The sequence below is a fragment of the Manis javanica genome, chromosome 3 (assembly GCF_040802235.1).
Source record: "Manis javanica isolate MJ-LG chromosome 3, MJ_LKY, whole genome shotgun sequence".
In the NCBI taxonomy this organism is placed as follows: Eukaryota; Metazoa; Chordata; class Mammalia; order Pholidota; family Manidae; genus Manis; species Manis javanica.
The window spans coordinates 65,066,638-65,086,249 of NC_133158.1; the positions used below are offsets into that span (position 1 = coordinate 65,066,638).

The 19,612-nt window shown below is 42.0% G+C and overlaps 1 protein-coding gene across 6 annotated transcripts in view; it reads right to left on the reverse strand.

Annotated features, from left to right (window-relative positions):
• Positions 1-19,612, reverse strand: part of GAP43 (growth associated protein 43) — an 89,293-nt gene that overhangs the window by 36,817 nt on the left and 32,864 nt on the right. For 4 of the 6 annotated variants that reach the window (XR_012129195.1, XR_001853816.3, XM_017665362.3 and 1 more), the window contains exon 2: positions 2,116-2,733. Coding sequence is in view for 4 of the 6 variants with exons in the window: in XM_017665362.3 (XP_017520851.1) it covers positions 2,116-2,733 (618 nt within the window). In the remaining 2 variants the exon portion in view is untranslated. The remainder of the gene's footprint in view (positions 1-2,115; positions 2,734-19,612) is intronic. The other 2 variants (XM_017665361.3, XM_073231611.1) reach the window with 1 other exon arrangement.

A 19,612-nucleotide genomic window follows, 5' to 3' on the forward strand; every position in this document is an offset into this window, starting at 1 on the left:
TATCTTCGAGTTGAACTTCACAGACATCTTCAATTAATTTTCAATGTGCATATAAAAATCAGACCAATTGAGACATTTCCAGCCAAAATTCATAAAATTTAGGGAGAACACAATCTGTTTGCTCTCATTGACCAGACACATTTTTAAGCAAATATGTGAATGGAGTAAGCCAGGTTGCAGGAAGACAATATGAATGAATGAACAAATTATTATCTAAAATTAAATCTAGTCAATTTTCATTTATCACTCAAATTTATTTATTGATCATGTACTACATAAAATACTTTATTAACCCATTTGGAATTATCATAACTTGAGAAGGAATCAAACTGAATTCCTTTAAAGTATTTTAGATTTTTCACTGACTCAAGCTGTCCTTCTTACTATTAACACAAATTGTGAGTATATACCTAATATCACATGATGTCCTTCGATCTATACCCACAAATTGAGAAATTCCAGTTAAAAAAAATATGATCTGAGCAATTTCAAATATCTTCTGTGCTTAAAGTCATGACTAATTGCTAAGAGCTTTGAAAATGATAATAGTCAGTCATATGCAAAGTGATTTCCAGCCACCATATCTGAGGCTAGAACGTTATACCTAAAGAAAAGTTGTTAACAAGGTTTGTGTTTGCTGAGTAAATTAAAACTAACACCCCATTCCTTATCACATGCCTTACCTTTTCCAGGGAAATATTCCCATCTTCTTAACCTCAAGTTCTGGCCCTTGAGACAGGTATGTAGTTATAATAAAGATTTAAAATGAGTCACTGGTAGAAAGAGGCATGTAATTTCTCTGGAGCAAGAGAATGCTAATAAAGAGTAATAATTAATATAGTCTGGCTTCTTACTCACAGAATTTTCAGAGGGGAGATGAAAGAAGTAGACCTGAAAATATCTGGAACGATCATATGCCATACTGTCATATCTAATTTGGAGAAATGGATATCAAGGCAAATAGCCAATGATTATTTTCTCAATCTAATAGTCTTATGCCAAGTTCCCAGACAACTCTCATGGCATAGGTCTTATCCCCAAGGGCACAATGTGGTCCAGTCCAAATTCAGATCTTTGGACACATCATGGGTTAAATCCACTAAGTTCTAAAGGAGTAAACCCAAACATAAACTGGCACAGAAGCAACTTTATCTTTTAGGTCTTTGGGGCTGAAAGGTATACTCACGGGTCATACTAAGCTAGAGAAGACCTCAGAGACTGTTGGTCTCCTTCACCATTATGGGTGGGCTGAGGCAACAGACGTACCTGGTCTCCAGGGGTGCAGATCTGTTGAACTTATCTTTCTGTGGGAAATGCCCTATTCCAATTCTGCACAGGCTTTTGGGGCAGTAACAGTGAAAACATTCCAACTCAAGTTTGAGCTCCAAACCAAAGAGAATCCAGTACCTTTTTATGACGTCAATCCTCAATTATTTACACATATGGAAGAAAGTGGTGTCTTCAATAATAAAATGATAATTTATGTTTGACTTCACAACATGTTCTATATTTGGGTTTTTTGCTGTGGGCAACGTCGACAGACGTCTTTTCCTAATTAGCTTGACCCCGATTAATGTTACAATTAACATTCTCTGAGTGTACACACACGACTCACCAACTGATGGTGGGGAGAATGCCCAGAAACACATTGTGGGGTAGGAAAGGTGGTCTGAGATTATGGTTTTGCTGCCAGTAATTCACGAACTAGATCATCTGGATCAATAGGGAGTTGGCTGTATTTATATTAGGCGTTTCCTAGAGCCAAATAATCACATTAGCTGATTCCCATCCCTAAAATGTACGTAGTCTCAATAATTACTTAATGAACCTAAGTCTATCCAGCACACAGAATATTTTTTTAAGCCCAGGATTATCTAGTTTTACTGTTTATGCCGATCTAATTAACAACATAATTGCCAGCTTTTTTTTTTTTAAGCTCAGGCTGCTCCCCAGACCCGCGTGAGTTCTCTCGGGCTCGGGATATTTGGGAATGTAAGCGGCCAGTGCACGCTTAGTCCTGCCACTTTCAGGAACTAAGTCCTGGGAACGCCTTCTAGACGTTTCCCTCTCCCGAGACGGCCCAGGCGGCCTCCAGAACGGGCCGGGGCGACCCACCCGCGGCAGCGCGCCCGCCGCCCGCTCACCCATCTTCTCCTCCGCTGGGCTGCTCTCCGCAGGCTCCGCGGGAGGCTGGGCCGTTGCCTTGGCAACAGCGTCCTGCGCGGCAGGGGCGGCGGCAGCAGGCACGTCGGCTTGTTTGGGCTCCTCCTTGGCTGGGGCGTCTTCCGCCTTGGAGGACGGCAGGGCGTCAGCGGGCGCCGTGGCGGCGCTTCCTGTGTCGGCAGAGCCGGCCTTCTCCTCCGAGGGCGCAGGGGCCTGGGGGGCCGCCGGCTCGGTGGCGGCATCCGGGGCGCCCTCCGCCTGCTTCTCCCCGGAGGCGGTTTCGCCCGCCTTGCTGGCCTCCTCGGACTTGGGGCCCGAGGCCGGGGCCGCGTCGGGCGCGGTGGGACCCTCTCCCTGCTTCTTCTCCAGGCCGTCCGCCACGGGGGCCTCGTCCTTCTCCTTCGCGGCAGCCTCGGCAGCCTGGGCGTCACCCTTCTTCTCTCCTTTGAGCTTTTTCCTCGTTATGTGTCCACGGAAGCTAGCCTGAATTTTGGTCGCGGCCTTATGCGCCTTATCTTCTGGTTTGATGCCATCTTGTTCAATCTTTTGGTCCTCATCATTTTTTTCAACCTTTGTGGAGAACAGGGGAGGAAAAGAGAATGGAATGATGTGTTTCTTTTCCTTTCAATCCCAGCATTCCCCAAATACTTAGTGAATGATCTGTCCTGTGCTGGGCACCACAGTCGGGGTTAAGGCATCAACACACCCTGGACGTTCAAATCAAGCTGCCTCTTTCCCCACGGTGGAGAACTGAGTGGAGAACACATTACTTTATGGAAAAACGAATATCCTTTTGACTTTCCAGAATCGCTGCCATGATTTGATGTGTATTTCTTTCCCCAGATCGATGTCTCTCCATTGCCAAACTTAAACCCGCCTTTTTAAATACACCTTGACAATTCAAATCATATTCACCCTAAGTTTTAATCAAAGAGCCCTGAAAGTTACTGGTTTTCACGGTTCCTGAGAGGGACCCTGGCAAACTTCATGACTTAAAATTTTTTATATCAGGGAAAAGACTGCATGTTTCCTAAAGATTTCAAGTCTGGGCAGGAAATTAACAGATCCAGGGCAAGGGTTTAAATAACAAATCGTATCAGGGCTTAGTGCAAAACACAAATGAGTTCCAGGGCTTTTAGGGGTTTGTGCAACTCCTGACAATTCAGAATGCTGGTCACCAAACGATGTCTACTTTCCCCTGTGTGTGGTCTTAAGTCAGTAATCAACATACAGAACCTTCAAAATTTTAGTACAGAAAATGCCCATTATTCTCGAGTTAAAAAAAAAGAATGGAGAACACTCGTTCCACTTTTGAAAGAATGGCATATATTCACTCAGTCACACTTGCTTATTCCCAAAGTAATTTAAACCTACAATTAGTTATCATTTGATCAGAACATTTACAGCATAACATATGCTGCAGATGACTTTTTTCCACAAGGAAATTAAATCAGAGGATAGGAGTAAAAGATACAGTCATGGAAAGAAATGTATAGGCAAATGCACACAATTCTGTTTAGCTCCATTGCTCACCATGGTGCCTCAGAGTGGTTACTTAAGGTCTGCATTCATTTTTCCTTTAATTTTGGAGCATTTAACTTTTGTGAACGCTCTTGTAGCTACTGGGCAAATACAGCAGTGAATAATGCAGCAAATTTCCATCAAAAAGGACCAATGATAACAGAATTTTATCATATGCCAAGTCCTGCTGTTGGCCCCTATCTTGACCTTGGCCTGTTCTTAGCCTTTGCTCCAGTGAGGTAAGCCACAGCAGGCCAACTCAGGGTGTATTTTCTGCCTGTCATACCAGCTCTGCCCCAGTGACCCAGATCCTGCTAATCATGATGCAGGCCTCTGACATTCTTTGGACAAGCATATGTTACATAGGTCCGTCAACCTGCTAGAGGATATACAATGATATTTTTGAAAATCAGCAACATGTGTTAGTAAAAGCAAGACTGAATGTTGCAGTAAAATTCAAAACAAGTTTTTCTTCTTCCTCTTCCTTAACTGTGCATGTATCTAAAGAATGAAGGGGTGGATGAAAAGCACTTTGGAAAGGATGGTTCCACCCCCTCCTCCCAGTGCCATGCTGAGACACTGCTCCATTCTCTGATGTGCTACCACCTTCCCTCTGTCCTGCTGCTCTTGATGACTGCTCCTGGGGTACACACAGCACACTCTGGGGCACGGGAGCAGCTGTCCCTGCCTGGAGCTCTCTGCTCAGTGATGGAAGCATAACCCTGTTAAATTAACAGTTGTGGATGGAGCATGGAGCCAAGATGATGTTAATTTATTTTACTCTATCTTGAGTTTGCTAAATGAGGCACTATCTTATATAATAGGACATCTACACTTGGGCATTGATGCCAATACATATACCAATCCTGTGGAAGCAGATGAACTGATTATTTCTGAGTATGCAGGTTTGCAGAGAGGACCCTCCGGTGACTCAAAATGTGTTTACAATTTGAGAGCCCCCTTTTCTCCTTAAGAATGCAAGCAAAGGGGATGGAACTCTTAAAAAGCTGGAAACCAGGAAAAGGTGGAAGTTGAGAGTCTGCATGATATAAAGAAAAAAACTTTACATGGACAAAGCAAGAGCTCCTCCCTATTGCCCCCACCCTCATCCCCAACACACACACTGAACTCTCAATTTCTCAGATCATCAGCCACTTTGACTTTCCAAATGATCAGGGCTTATGCTTTTGTGCACAGCATCTATATTAAAATGACTTTAGGAAGGCTCAGGTTAAACTTGGGTAACAAGATTGTGGGACCAGCCTCACCTGAACAATCTAGGAGAGTAAGTGACAAGGGAGGAAGGGGTAAGTAGGAAGAAAGAATCACCAAAGACCAGAGCTAGGGGAGAAAGGTGAGGACAGCCTTACAAGAGCTAGGTACCCAGACAGGTGGTGGATACACCCAAAGAGGTGCTCACAATACTCCACGGGCACACAGCTCACCCTAGAGGAACTGCAGGACCACATAACATCACTTGAGAGTTAGGGGAACTGGATTGTAGAGAATGGCTGGAAAAAGACAGCTAACTAATATTTTTCAGATAGTCTGAGGGAAAGACAGAGACAGAGAGGGAAGGGGAAAGGAAGGAAAAAGGGGAAGACAGGAGAGAGGAAAAGGGGGAAGAAACCTGCCTAAGATAAGTTTAGACTTGAGTGATGGAACAGAAACATCTAGAAACAAAAATATTTTAAGTAAAAATGGGGTCTTAAGCTAAACAGTGCTGGACTGTGGGTGTGTGCATGCCTTTCTTTTGTACCTGTAGTTGACTATTAATGTGACTTAAACCCAGGCTATTTTCTGGTTAAGTTCCCTTTACAGTACTAGAGGTAGTTGGACTAAGAGAATATTTTGTTATGAGAGGAAATGAGGAAGAGAATATTTCCCAACATTCTCTGTGAGGTAACCCCACAGTGTCAGGCCATATAGACCTTTTACCAGCTGGAAAAGAGCTTTCCTAGGATAAAGGACATTTGAGCCCAGAGAAACCAGAGATCACTGTGTATTCAGTACAATCTTTTCAGTTTCTAATGATGATAATGGCCCTAAAAAGTTAAATGACTTGATTAATTCATAGAGTGAGTCAGTCAGTGGCCCAGCTTGTATTTGAAGTCAGGTCCTCTCCCCTCCCACCAAACCCTAAGTCCAATTTCACTGCATCAATGACCTGGGATAGCTGAGCCTTTCTTGTGGCAGATAATCCAGAGAGCATCATGTCAACATCCTCATTCATTTACTCACTGAACAATGCTGAGTGCCTGTGCTAGGCACTATGGACGTATTAGTGAGCAGATGGATTTATCTACCCTCATAGGATTCTTTTTCAAATGTCATTTTTTTTAATAGCTTCATAGTACTTTAGTAATGAATATTCCCAGGAATTCCCAGTAGACACTTGATTTTACACCCATCTGGTAAAGTAAGGTCAATAGTCAATGTGGTGAATAACATACTGAGGAGGTCTAAAAAAAGGGAATCTTGTTATTTAATGGCTAAAGAGTCAGTTTATAAGTCTCATTAGGATATATTTAATTTTTAAACTCTGCCTTGCCACAAAAAAGCTTTGTGCTAAGCTCTGATGCTTTCTGAGGGAATTTCAGGATTCATTTTTACACTGGATTTTTGTTATCTCTGAATTAACGGAGGAGGCCATTCCATGGGGGAAGTTTCATTGCAAATTGAAATAACTTTTTCAGGTATCTTCATTGCTAGAGCTTCTTAGTGTTTTTACTGACCAGTTTGTTTGAGAGCTGTATAATTTATGAAGTCTTAATGGAAACTGAGATATGTAAAAGCACTTCTTTTCAACCAGTGCTGAAATTCTGGATAAATATTGGTCTGAAGAAGATAAAGGATACTATTATACTAACTTGTGGGACCTAGTCAAAATTCTAAATCTATAAGGTGGAAGAGCAATAGTTTTCATCAGTATTTAAGAATCACAGATACAAAAGTCAAATATAAAAAGTAGTTATTTAATCCTACTATTGTTGCTCTGGTTAGTAGTTTTTTTTCCCCTCTGGGGGAAAGGGGAATGGCCAACTTAGGGTTCATTCTATGATATCCAAACATTCACTTTTATTATAAGAGAGCTTTAGGCAAAAATCTATGAATGCCTGACTTTCAGAATTTAAAAAAAATATCATCCTTTCAACTGGGACACCTTAATTCACTTAACATTTTCAAATTATCATAGGATTACCTCTACTGTCCAAGCACCCAAAAGACTTAGCCCTGTATTACTTCTGCCAGCTATAAATACTACTATTATTATAATGCTTCATATCTTCTCTTAAACAGGATTGAATTTTAAATGCTTTAAAAATGATCAAGGTAGAGCAATTCTTCTAAGAACATCTTTAGTGGGCCAAAACATTTTCAATTTGAGGGAGAAAAAGTACATTTATGAGAGGTAAAAGAGAAGGGTTGAAAATATCCTGTTTTCTTTAACACTACAGTTTTTTCAGGCCTACCAGAACTTATGTGACCCATAAAAGAACCAGAATAAAGTGATGATATATATAAAATCTGGCAAACATCTAGTTATGGCTCATTATGTTTTTATTAATAATTTTTGAGATGAAATTCACATGAGAAAATTTCACTCTATTTTTAAGCAGAGTTGATTTTAAACATAGCTGATAGCATATACTTTAAACATTCACACTGGAGCTTCTGTACTTTCTTTGAACCTATTCAAAGATCAGAAATCCAGGGAAATGGCCTTAGGAAGGAGAAAAAGGAGAATAGGTCAACCTTCTACAGTTCTATAGATGAAATGTCTTCAGGTTCTGGCAGTTGTAGGAAAGAGGGTGTCATTTAAAAGATGAATAGGCACACCTGGCAGACACAGGGTTCCTTCAACACTCAATCTGGTTTGAAGATCTAACTGGAGATGTGAGGGGTTGGGGAGCAGGATGCAGGTAGAGGCCATGAAATTGGTTCTTTTGCCAACAATTGTTATCGTTTCTTTAAACTCTGATCTGCAGTTGAGTGAAAAATCCTGTTTTAGTTCCCGGGCAGAGGGTAGCACAAATTTATGTTGGCTAAGCAATTCTCCAAGGGAGCGTAAGACGTCAAGTGATCTTGCAAATCCTGGCAGAGTAGTAGTGAGGGAGCTGTCTTTTTCCCTTCAAATGAAGGGTGTAGCATATTGCTGCAGCTACAGAGTTACAATAAGTGGGCAAGAAATGCACATTGTTTGATTGAATGTATAAGAAAACCAAATATCCTTTACTGGAAACTATAATAATAATGTTAACTTTCCAGATAATGGCTGGTGGTCAAGATATGGGTCTTCAGCTCACTTTTATATTTTATTTATTTAACATGTACAGCCCACTGTCTTCCAAAAGAATATGAAGTGGCATATTCTACACAGTATAAAGCACTTCTGGAAGAAAACACAATTTCCATTCAAAGGAATTATCTTTTATTTTATTTTGTATATTTGTAATTCTATTTGTCCTACACAGAGAAGAGGCAAAGAGCATATTATAATTGATGTCTTCTAAGAGACAAAAGTTAGCATACAAAAGACCTTGTCCATTTTGTTCACAGCTGACTCTCCAGTTTCTAGAATGGTGTCTGGTACATAGTAGATGTTCAATTAACATTTGTTGAATGAATCTAAAATTTGAACATCTCAATTCATGCCATTTCAGAAACATGATGATAGACAAGGAATCTGGAATTCCATTTTGTCGATTTTTTTTGAAATCCTTCATTTCTCAAGAGCATCTGACTAAGACAAGTATGTTTCCCCAACATCCAACTGAAGAACTGACTGCCTATGGTGAGGCTGAACACAGAAACCAGCTATGGAAATGAATGAGCAGGGGTCAGACAAGAAGAGGTCACCAAGCTATAGAGATGACGTTAATAATAATTTTTAAAAGTATTTAAAATTGGCAATAAACCAAAGATAAAGACAACTGACATATTTATCGTACCCATGGATCGGCTAGAGTTATATAAATCAAATTATTCTTCAAATGTATGTCTGCTGCTCCATTAGTAAAACGATGAAAACATTCATGGAGGATTGTTGGAGATTCTCCCTGCCCCTCTATTTATAGTTAATAAGTATAATGAGCCCCAGGCCTAAGGTTGTAGGCAGGGGATGACTAGTCCCTTAGTTAGTCAAAGAAGGAAGTCAGTCCCCTTCTTCACACCAGGGCTGCGAAGAGCCCAGGACTGAGATGAGGCACATACTTCTGCTGACCCATCAGGGTACATGCTGGACAGAATAATTTGATTAAAATCTTTCAGAAAACCTCTGGGTATGGCAGATTTAGGTATAAGTCACCTGACTGAATTAAAGGTCAAAGTCACAGATGCCCAAGCAAACACCTGCTGAGAGTCAGGTATGGGAGGAAGGGGCTCAGTCCTTGAGCAGTGGGAGCAGACCCCTGGACAAGCTGCAGCCATTGCAGTTCACTCCCTGTCCAAGGGGCATGCTCAAAAGAGGAAAAGGCGGGCAAGGTGAGGGAGACGCCAAACCCTGCTCCTCGTGGGTTCTTTATGCCTATAGCAGCCACTGAGCTGGAAACAAAGGGAGGGACTCCCCATCGGGCTGTGGAAAAGCTGGGATCACACACCAGACCTTGAGAGGGACCATGAGCTACTTTCTGCTAAAAATTGGACCATGAGGGAGAATAGCAGGCAGCCAATATATCTGGGAAAAGACAGAAAAGCGGCCTACCAGTAATCAGCCCCTCTTAGGACCACCACAGGGAAATTCCTCCCAGTTAAGAGTTCCCCAGAGCAAACCCCATCCTGAGCTGTGGGAGAAGGTGCTCCGAGCCAACTGGCAGGCCCAGAAGCCCCAGAGGCCAGGGAACCCCATAGAAAAGGTCTTCCTTCCAGGTAAGATACCATAAAATGTCTCTTGTTGAATGCTCAGGAATATGAGACAGAATGAGATAAGTATTTAATTAAATTACTATATTCTTTGTACTATATGAATAGTGATTACTGATTTACTTTTTCCTTAATTAGGTCTCTTTCACAAATTACATTCTAAGTCAGTACTACTTGGTAAATTTCATTCCATGAATAAGTAAATGAGAGAACTTCCTCACCCACTGTAATATGCACCTTTCCCCAAATACTGTCACTCTTGGTTGGCTTAACCTTGCTTGTCCCTCTTTGTGCTTATAATCATCTGACATATATTTTTATTTCATTATTAACCTTTAGACTATAAACTTCCTGAGAGCAGGACCCTGCCAGTCTTGTCAATCCTCAGAGCCTTGGTAGCTCAAACAGTGCTAGCACATGGCTGATGCTCCAGAAATACTTATTCACAGTTCTTAAGTGACTAGGTGCCACACTGTGGTAGTGATCAGAGAGCTTGTAAATGGGCAGCACCCAGAAAACTGGTTCAGGGTCCTTGCTGCATCTGGAAAACTAACACTCGGGGTCTTTATCAAGCTACATTCCAGAAGTCCTCTCCTTTTACATGTATAACAAGTACACAGGATACACAGTAAGCATTTCAATTCAGTCCTCATCATAACCCCATGAGGAACACATCACTGTGCCTGTTTTATAATCCAGGAAACTGAGGAAGCAGAGGGGCCCAGGGTTATCCAGTTTCAAAGCGACAGAGCCCACCCTTGGTTCTATACTTTATCCAATGCTTTTTTAAAACAAAATGTTGGAAGCCAATATTTCCTGAATCTTAAGAGCATAGTCTATAGAGTTAGACGTGTGTAGATTTATATGGCTGCCACTAAATTCCCAGCTCTTGATATTGGGCTAGTCAGCTTCAGTTTCCTATTTATAAGATGGGAGAATAACAGGGCTATCTCTGGGTTGTTCTGACAATTAGATGAGTTAATATACGTAAAGTTCTTAGAACAGTCCCTGTCACATTGTACATGTTCAAAAAGGGATAGCTGCGACTATTTTTCTCATCATAATCATTGTTATAATCACTATCATCTCAGAGTAATTTCTACATTTTCATTAGACTAAGTCAAGACATATTAATAAGATAAATACCAAAGGAAGTTTGGCCATGAGACCTTAATCATCTCCTTGATTGCTTGTATCCCACTCAGCTCCAGAAGGCAGAGTCCATTTCTTTAACTCTACAGTAATACAGAACTATCTGTCCTCAAAGAGATAAGCAGAAAACTGTCTAACGGGCACCACAACACTCAACTACTTTCTTCTATCCTTGGGAAGGGGGAGAATTTGCTCACATTTTCAGGCATAAATCATAATCCCACACCTCTACCACCTAATGCAGATGAATCCTCTCTATCTGTCCTTAAACCTCCAAATGCTCCAGCATCTTGGTGTTGAAAATTCATTTAAACTAGAAGTTTATTCATTCTCAAAATATATGCCCTTCATTTGACAACCCCCATCACACACACATACACACACATACACACACACACACACACACACACACACACACACACCCCTCATTCAGCCATTATTTCATGTATCTACCCCACTTACGTAGGTAATACACCTTAAACATCCATTACAACAATTGTCAGTGCAAGTTCTGAGAATTACCCCGTTTACTCATGTCTGGAAAGAGCTGTGTGTGTGGCCACCAGATGTTTTGTGGGGGATTAGCATAGGTGCACTTGGCCCTGAGGAGAGAGAGACATGATGATTGGGCTTTCCAGTTCTATCTGCTGTACTTCCATTGAGCAGTGAGTAAAGCTCCTCTGAATGTCTCTGTATCCAATATCCAGTGATGCTACATGACATGTATTATCAAGGTGCATGTCATTATAAGCCTAGTTGGTGGGAGATGGAAAAGATGTTGGAACTCCATTTGCTTAAAAAAAAAAAGTACCTCGAATTTTATGTTACAGGTTATGAAGTACTTGCAACTTCATAAAATTGTTCCTCTGGGATGACCAAGTATGCTGTCCCCTTCACAAAATGAAGAAACTGAAACAGACTAGTGGAAGGCCCCACAAATGTTAGAATAGGTCTAGACCTAGGCCTCCCATTTCCTACATTTTAAGTAACCCAACAGAGAATTTGATCTAAAGTTTTAACACAAAAGACTCCGAAGTTATCATTAAATAACTAGCAATCCTAATGTCACACTAAGACTATTTGAAATACCTTTTAACTAACAGACTTGGTGTACATTTCAGATCTTATGACAGAGGTGCTCTAGAATCTCAGTGTAAGAAGCATGAGGGGCAGGAACGTGTTTGAAAGGGGGAGTAGTGATGTTTCTGGAAACTGCCCTTGCACAGCAAACATGCCGCTTTTTACAGGATGCTGATTTCAATGAGGTGGCTGGTGGAATGATTGTGCAGGGACACTGCTATCTGTCAATAATAAATGTGCGCATGCCTTAATGTTCAATATCAATCACCAGTAAGTGATTGCCCATTTAGGACAGTATTTGAGAAATCTGAACACAAAGTGCAAGGATGTTTTCTCTGATGCTAGAAGATGTGGTAGTGTATTCTTCCATGTGTAGGAAAAACAATGGAATATTTTTGGTAGCCTGGGGGTGGGAAGGGCATATGGTCTGAAGACAAATGGACTTCCATTTTAACTGGATTTCTCTTCCTAAGCTGCTGGACAGTTAAAGGGCAAATACACAAGACGCTAGAAAAACCTGTAAATCATAACTGAGTCTAAATTTGCTCCATGTTATTTTCCTCATTCTTCCTTTCCTGCTCTCCCCTTCATTTTTGGCATCCAGTTCTGTCTTGGGCATCAGTCGCTGACACTCATTGATTACATGCTGTCTGGCATGGCTTTGGGGTCAAACCATTTGAGTTCAAATTCTGGCTCAGCCACTGCTTAAATGCATGACCTGGAGTCAATTACTTAATGTCTTTAGAATTACAGTTTCTTCATCCCTCATATTGGAATACTAATACCTATTGTGCAGATTTTTTTCTAGGATGAAAGAAAATACTATTTGTAAAGTTCCTGGTGCTTAGGAACTCAAATAACTGCTTGGAAAAAGACAATACAAATGAAGTACAAATACCTACTTTCTGGAAACTAGGAATTTGGGGCACTATTTGATTTGGTTTTCTCTCTTTGACAGATCATGGAAGGATTTTTTTTCATGGTTATGCACATTTCACAAAAATAATAATGCTCCCCTTCCAAAATAACAACTACCAAAAAAACCTTTAAAGGTAAAGAGTATAAAATCCTCAGGTCCTTGGAGAAAGTAATACTAGTAATAAACTGAAAAATTATGTGGTACTATGTGCCAAGCACTCTTCTAAGCATTTTATTATGTGCTTCAGATATCATGTATTTTACATATATACACAAACATATATTTATTAAATACAGACATTAACTAAATCCTAACAAGGCTGTACTTCCTGAATCTTATGGTTATGACAAGGTTATGACGAGGACTGACTTGGGTACTACTAGTTTGCAGATAAGGGGACTGCAACACAGGGACATTCATTCAGTAACTGCTCTCACAGCTGGGAAGTGGCAGAGGCAGGGTTTGAACTCAGAGTACTTGCACAGGTTGCATGTGAATAAAATCTCCCTGAGAAGACAGGGCTGATTTCCTCTCTGCAGGTTTTCCCTCAAGGCTCCCAGGCTAGGTGGGAAGTGGAGTGAAGGGTGAATGAGTTCAGAGCAGGACTTTGGCAAGGCCAGTGCCTGCCGATGCTGGCCGAGTGTCAAAAAAAGATGAGGCTTCAGAGTTGTCACTGCAATTTCATTTTCCCCATGCAGAACCTCTTTACAACAGAAAAGTACAAATATATTTTCAGAGCCGGGGCTGTGGTACCATGACCTCATCACCCAGGTGCTGCCTCAACTCACTTTCCTTGTGAAGATTTTGACAGAGAAGATTCACACTTAAAAGGGTGAGAGCAGCCCAGAGACCAGGCTTCCTATTAATTTGGAAAGCCAGAGAGAGAAAGTGCCAGAGAGCAGAGAAAGCAATACTAGGGGAAGTGGGTGGGAGAGACCCACAGGTCAGGAATTATGGCTATTTAATTACTGAGAAAAGCAAAATAAACTAAAGTCACCCTTATGCATTCTTATCAGAAGGAAGGAGTTGAGCAGATGGTAAAGAGCAGGTTCTGTGATTTATTCCCCAGTCTCAGGATTTAAATCCAGCAAGAGTTCCTGAATTAAACATTGCCTTTTCCTTGAACTACGTCTATTTTTTTTTTCACAATTGTAGCTAGGCAGATAGGGAAATCTATCTAGAATTATTCCATGGACATCATACCTGTTGCTCTAATTATATTCTCAAGAAATGTAATGCAATTTATGCCATGTATCTTGTTGGGGGAATTTAGTGACAGTGTTCATGAACCAGCAGGGAACCAGCACACCTCCCACTTTTGTGTTTTATCTGGGAGATAAAACATTGCACCCTTTGGAGCCATTAAAAAAAGAAAATTCCCTTTTATCTGTTTTTGAAACTAGGCAGGCAAATGGTTTGATTCCTAAATTAGTGTCCATGAGCTCGCCATCCAGGAATTTATGATAACCTGATCTTTGAGTCAAAATAATTATGCTGAATTGGGTAAAAATAAGGAGAAATGAAGTCTGATTCTGATTGGGTAAAAATAAGGAAAAATGAAAATTCCTTTCCTTCTTGATGCAAAGACACCCCTGAGATGGGCTGTAATGTAAGCCATGTCACATGATCTGAAGGGCCACACCCAGTCCATGCCCAGCACTGGGAAACTGCAAACAATGGGGAGCTTTTCAGAAGTGTCAGGACATGGAGAAGCCTTGGAGACTGTCCTGAGCTCCAGAGTTGCAGGAAGGTAGGATGATGCAACCACTCCCCAGAGTTGTCACTTACTCCTCGGAAGTCAGTGATTCCCTGTATTCCTGACTCTAGCCAACTCAGGACTAGACCCAAGACTGGTGTAAAGATTCCCAGGGCAATCCCATCACCATCTTTCCCAACGGTTGGAGCCTCGAGGGCTCCAGGCTAGAATAATTCCCTAGTTTTCCCCAGACCAAACCCACAGATAAAAGCCATATCAAAGCCCAGTGAGCTTAACAAAATAAAGCTCCCTGGTACCTCTGCAGTCTCCCTGGGTGTACATCAGTCCAGCTGTGCTATGGTAGAGAAGCTCCCCAGAAACATATACCAGAAGGTTTAAATCACTGGGGAGAGTCAAGGTAATAATGGGTGTGGCTGGCAGGGGCGGTGGAGAGGGTATGCCGGGAAGACTTAGACCAATACTCTCCTTTTACCAAAAAATCTGAAATTCCACCTTGGATCATTATTCCCTTATTTCAGGGTTTAAAATGGACCCTGAAAGCTAGAAGTATAGACACTCTCTTAATTAGTCTGTCTTCCACTCTCTGCTATACATTTTATCAGATTGAGCTAAAATAGCAGGTTTTTAGAACATGCCCACTACCATGTACCCCAAGCCCCTCATCCACCATCCCCTCCCACCAAACTTTAAATATTCCCATTGCTTATCAAGCTAAAAAGATATGCATTACTTACACTTGAGAATGGACCCAGTTGGACCTTCCCGCTGCTCCTGTGAGGTCAGCCCTCACTTTGGCCAAGTAAATCCATATGCTGCTCACTGAACACACTCTTCTCTCCCTGAGTTCTGTAACTTTACTTATGTGATGTGGCCCCCTCAAACATTTCTCTGTCCTATGCATCTGTTGAAACCCCACACACCCTTCACAACTCATCTCAATCCTCACCAACTTGGCTGGAGCGTTTCCTTGGAGTGCCCTCAATGGACAGCACAGGGGTCAACAGACTTTTCTGCAAAAGGCCTGATGGTAAATATTTTCAGTTTTCTGAGCCACATGATTTCTACAACTACTCAACTCTGTCACTCCAACGTGAAGTCAACTATAGATGGTACATAAATGAATGCACCTGGCTGTGTTCCAATAACACTATTTATGAACCCAGAAATGAATTTCACATAATTTTAAGTGCTATGAAATATCATTACTATTTAATTTTTCTGTCAACCATCTTAAAATGTAAAAACCATCTCAGCCCACAGGTTGTAGTTTGCCAGTTTCTGGGCAGGGTATATACCTTTATGTTAAACTCATTCTTGGTTGTATTTTTTTTTGCATTGTAATCACTGGTATATTTATTCTCCCATTATTACTCTGTAAATCCTTTAAGGGCAGGGGTAGTGTCATCTTGATAATAGAAGCTGAGATATTGTGGCATATTAAGAAACACATAGTTGGTCTTTGTCCCCTTTTCTGGCACAGAGCTCCTAAAAACCCTTGGGATTTCCTGTACTGAGAGCATTGAGTGTCCTTTGTTGCTAATGAGGTGGCCTGCGCCTAGGGGTGGAGGGCAGTTGCCAGGAGAGCCAACCAGGTAATAAAGGGCTGGCACATTCAGTCTCAACCGACTGACCTCAGGGGTGAGGGGAGGGACTGGAGGTCAAACCCATCCTCAAACGCCAGTGATTTGATCAATTGTGCCTACGTAATGAAGTCACCATAAGAACCCAAAAGGACAGGGGAGTTTCCAGGCTGGTGAAATGTGCAGCTTCAAGCAGAGTGGTACACTCGAGAGAGCATGGAAGCTCCACACCCCTTCCCCACAGCTGCCCTGTGCATCGTTTCCATCTGGCTCTTCCTGAGTTATACCCTTTTATAATGAACCAGTAATCTGCTGAGCAAATGTTTTCTGATGCTGTGAGTGCTCTAGCAAATTTACTGCACCAAGGAGTGGGTCATGGGGACCTCTGATTTATAGCCAGTCAGAAGTAGAGGTAACATCCCGGGCTTGCAACTGGTGTCTGAAGCGGGTGGGGTGGGGCGGGGGTGGTGGTGGAGCAGTCTTGTGGGACTGAGCCTTTTACCTGTGGCATCTGACACTAATCTCTGGGTAGACAGTGCCACAATTGAGCTGAATAGAGGGCATCCAGTTGGTCTCTGGGAAATTGGTGTGGGGGAAGCTCTGTCCCCCAATAATGAAATTGGGTTCAGGATCCTTTTAGAGGCTCACATTTACTGATCACTTTGTGCCAAGCACTGAGCCAAGTGTTTTGCAGGGAAAAAATCTCATAACAAATGCATGAGGTAAGAATTGTTATTATTTTTACAAAGAGGAAACAAATACTTGGGGAGATTCCATATTAAATGTAGAGCTAGGATTTGACTCTTAAGGCAGTCGGACTCCAGAGCTCACCCTGTCTACCACTGTGAGGACTCTCTGTCGCTGTTTCACATGGTAAGGCCTAAATAAATAGATGCTTGGATTCAGTTCTGTTTCTTTCCTAGCAACAGGTTATATAGTAAGAAAGGTTGAAAATGAACTCACAGGGCAACTTAAAGACCCGTAGTACAAAACCCTTCTGAGACAAGTGAGCTCCAGAGAACTGAAAAATGTCTACCTTCAAAGGGCCTTCGCCTTATTATCACTTAGCTGCTTGTTCAACCCACATGGTGCACAAAGGCACACAGCCCTAGAAGCACAGAGCGGATGTGAGTGGTGGGAAAATGCAGACTTGCTGAGCTCCAGAGCAGGGCCATGCCTGTGAGCTAGCAGCATGCCAGCTGCACCCCAGAAGGAGAGAAATGAGCTGCAGCTGGGAGGAAACTTGCGTGAGACAAAAAAGACTTTTTTTTTTACTGTTAGAATTGAGCAAGTTGCTTATGTGTGAAAGGGTTTGTGGAATCAACTTAGATGGTGCTAAGCCACTAGACAAAAGATCACACCCTCCAGCTCAAGACCTGCCTCTAGGGACTATTTCTAGCAGGCTCAGGTCTGAGTGAGGACACAGCCGTGAAAGGCAGCCAGATTAGCTGAGGGAGCACAAAGCCTGGTAAACAGAGGAAAAAGGGCTCCTAAATCCCCAGGGTGAAAGGCAAGGCAAGGAGGAAAGACTGTGCAGTTGTTCTGCTCAACACGCAGACCGGCATCTGTACCCACAAAGGCTGGATGGTGATGCACTCTCACCCGGCCCCAGATCTTCTAATCAGAATCTGCACTTTAACCAATCTTTCCCTCATCATGGTATGAAGTGTCCTGGTCTGTAACAGTCAAACCAAACACACCTGTCCCAGGAAACACACAGCTCTTTGGAATATCTCCTTCAGCAGAGGTGTAATTTCAGAGTCACTGCTATTATGAAATTCAGATAAATAAGCAGCAGGTTTGAGCTCTGTATAAACAGAGACCAGAGCTGTAAACATGACACATCCCAGCCTAATGAAAACCTCATGGAAGTCTCTACACTTCTCTGGGCCTCAGTTTCATGTCTGTACACTTCGGCAGTTGATGAGATTTAAGACTTAAACTTTCCAAGTATCAGAGTTCTAACCATGTACAAATACATACATATGTCCCATTTTCCTATATCCCCAGAGAAGAAAGCCCCAGAGAAGCTGACTGTCATCTCATCCTATCTGGAATGAACAGGGTCTCTCCCCAATACTGTCACTTAACCTCTATTGTCACTTCTAAAATTAGCTCTATACATTGATCATATCAAGAGACTAAGAACTTTTTCAAATGTGCCATTCCCCAGAGGGGATTATCAACCCAAGCAGGCACACCATTTGCCCACTGAGAGCCTCCTAAGTACTAAGACTCTTGCCTGCATGGTTCAGAATGATGTCACTCACATGATTCCATGAACTAGTAAATGACCCACCTCATCAGGAAAGCAGACACCACCTTCCTTTAGGAGCCTAATTTCAATCCTTTTAGAATGCAGAAACACATCATTTATCAGTCAGCAAGAAGCTGCTCCTTCTCCAAAGCATTTATGTGAGTGAAGCATTCTAAGGGAACATCTTATTTTATAATTTTTAAAGCCTAGTTGTCAGTCTATGTGGAAAATCTGAATGGAATTTACTGCCCTATTTGGGGTTAAAAAACAAGACTGCTAAAAATAAGTAAGATACACAAGTCATCCTCTGCCACAGTTGGTTTCAACCTATTTAAGCAGTTAAAAGAGGTCAGAAACCAGGGACAGGAAGCTCTAACTCCCATTAGCTTCCTACTCTTATCACTTCCAGTGTGGCTGGTCTCCTCTGCAGCTCCTCCCAGGGTCTGTGGCTGTCCTGACTCCAGGGCAAGGGACCCATCCAGGCCCTAGAGTAGCTCAATGCCTGAAGAGTTGGCTCACCTCTGTTTCCTTTTGGTTATCTTCTCAAGTGGATCTGAGGTCATTTATATCCAGGGACAAAGTCTGTCAGAGAGTACATGCCCCGTGTTCAATACATACACATACTGTTGAAATAAATTTCTAGCCCTAAAATGGTACCCCTGCAGCCCACTGTGCCATGCCAGCAGAGAGTTCCCTAATTTTCATGTCCCAGTTGCTAAAAAGAAAGAAAGACACAGGCCCAACATGGTGTCACTTCTGCTAGGCCAAGTCACCAAACCGGGACTTAATACTTCAACCCAATTATACTTACATCCTTCCCCATCAATGCAGTCAATCAGGAATTTTCTGGTCAGCATCACTGACAAGATAATCTGTCACATGAGCCCTCTCCATCTGCCCTACGGGATGAGGTCATCTGCACTGCAGGCCCACTGCTCTTCCCCCTAAAGTGATCTAGCCTGAAACAATCCCTTCTTTTCTTTTGCTAATAACGTTTCGCCCACCCTCTTGTGTATAAAAACTTTTCTATTTGTACAATTAATTCCTTGGGGGTATCACTCAATTCATGAATTGCTTAATAATGCCAATTACATTTTCAAATTTACTTGAATGAATTTTGTTCTTTAACACTATAAATACACTGCTTGACCAGATATGCAGTATATCCAGTCAGCCAGTTCCCAGAAGCCTATTTAACCCTGGGCTCTATACTTACTTCCTTGTTCCTTAATCTTTATCCTATAAAAGCCTCCTGCCTTCAGCATCATGTTGCAGTGGCCTGGACCCATGAGACCAGACTGCTGGCTTCACAAAATGCTAGATAAAGTTTGCATCACCTAATTAAGCATTGTTAAACAAAC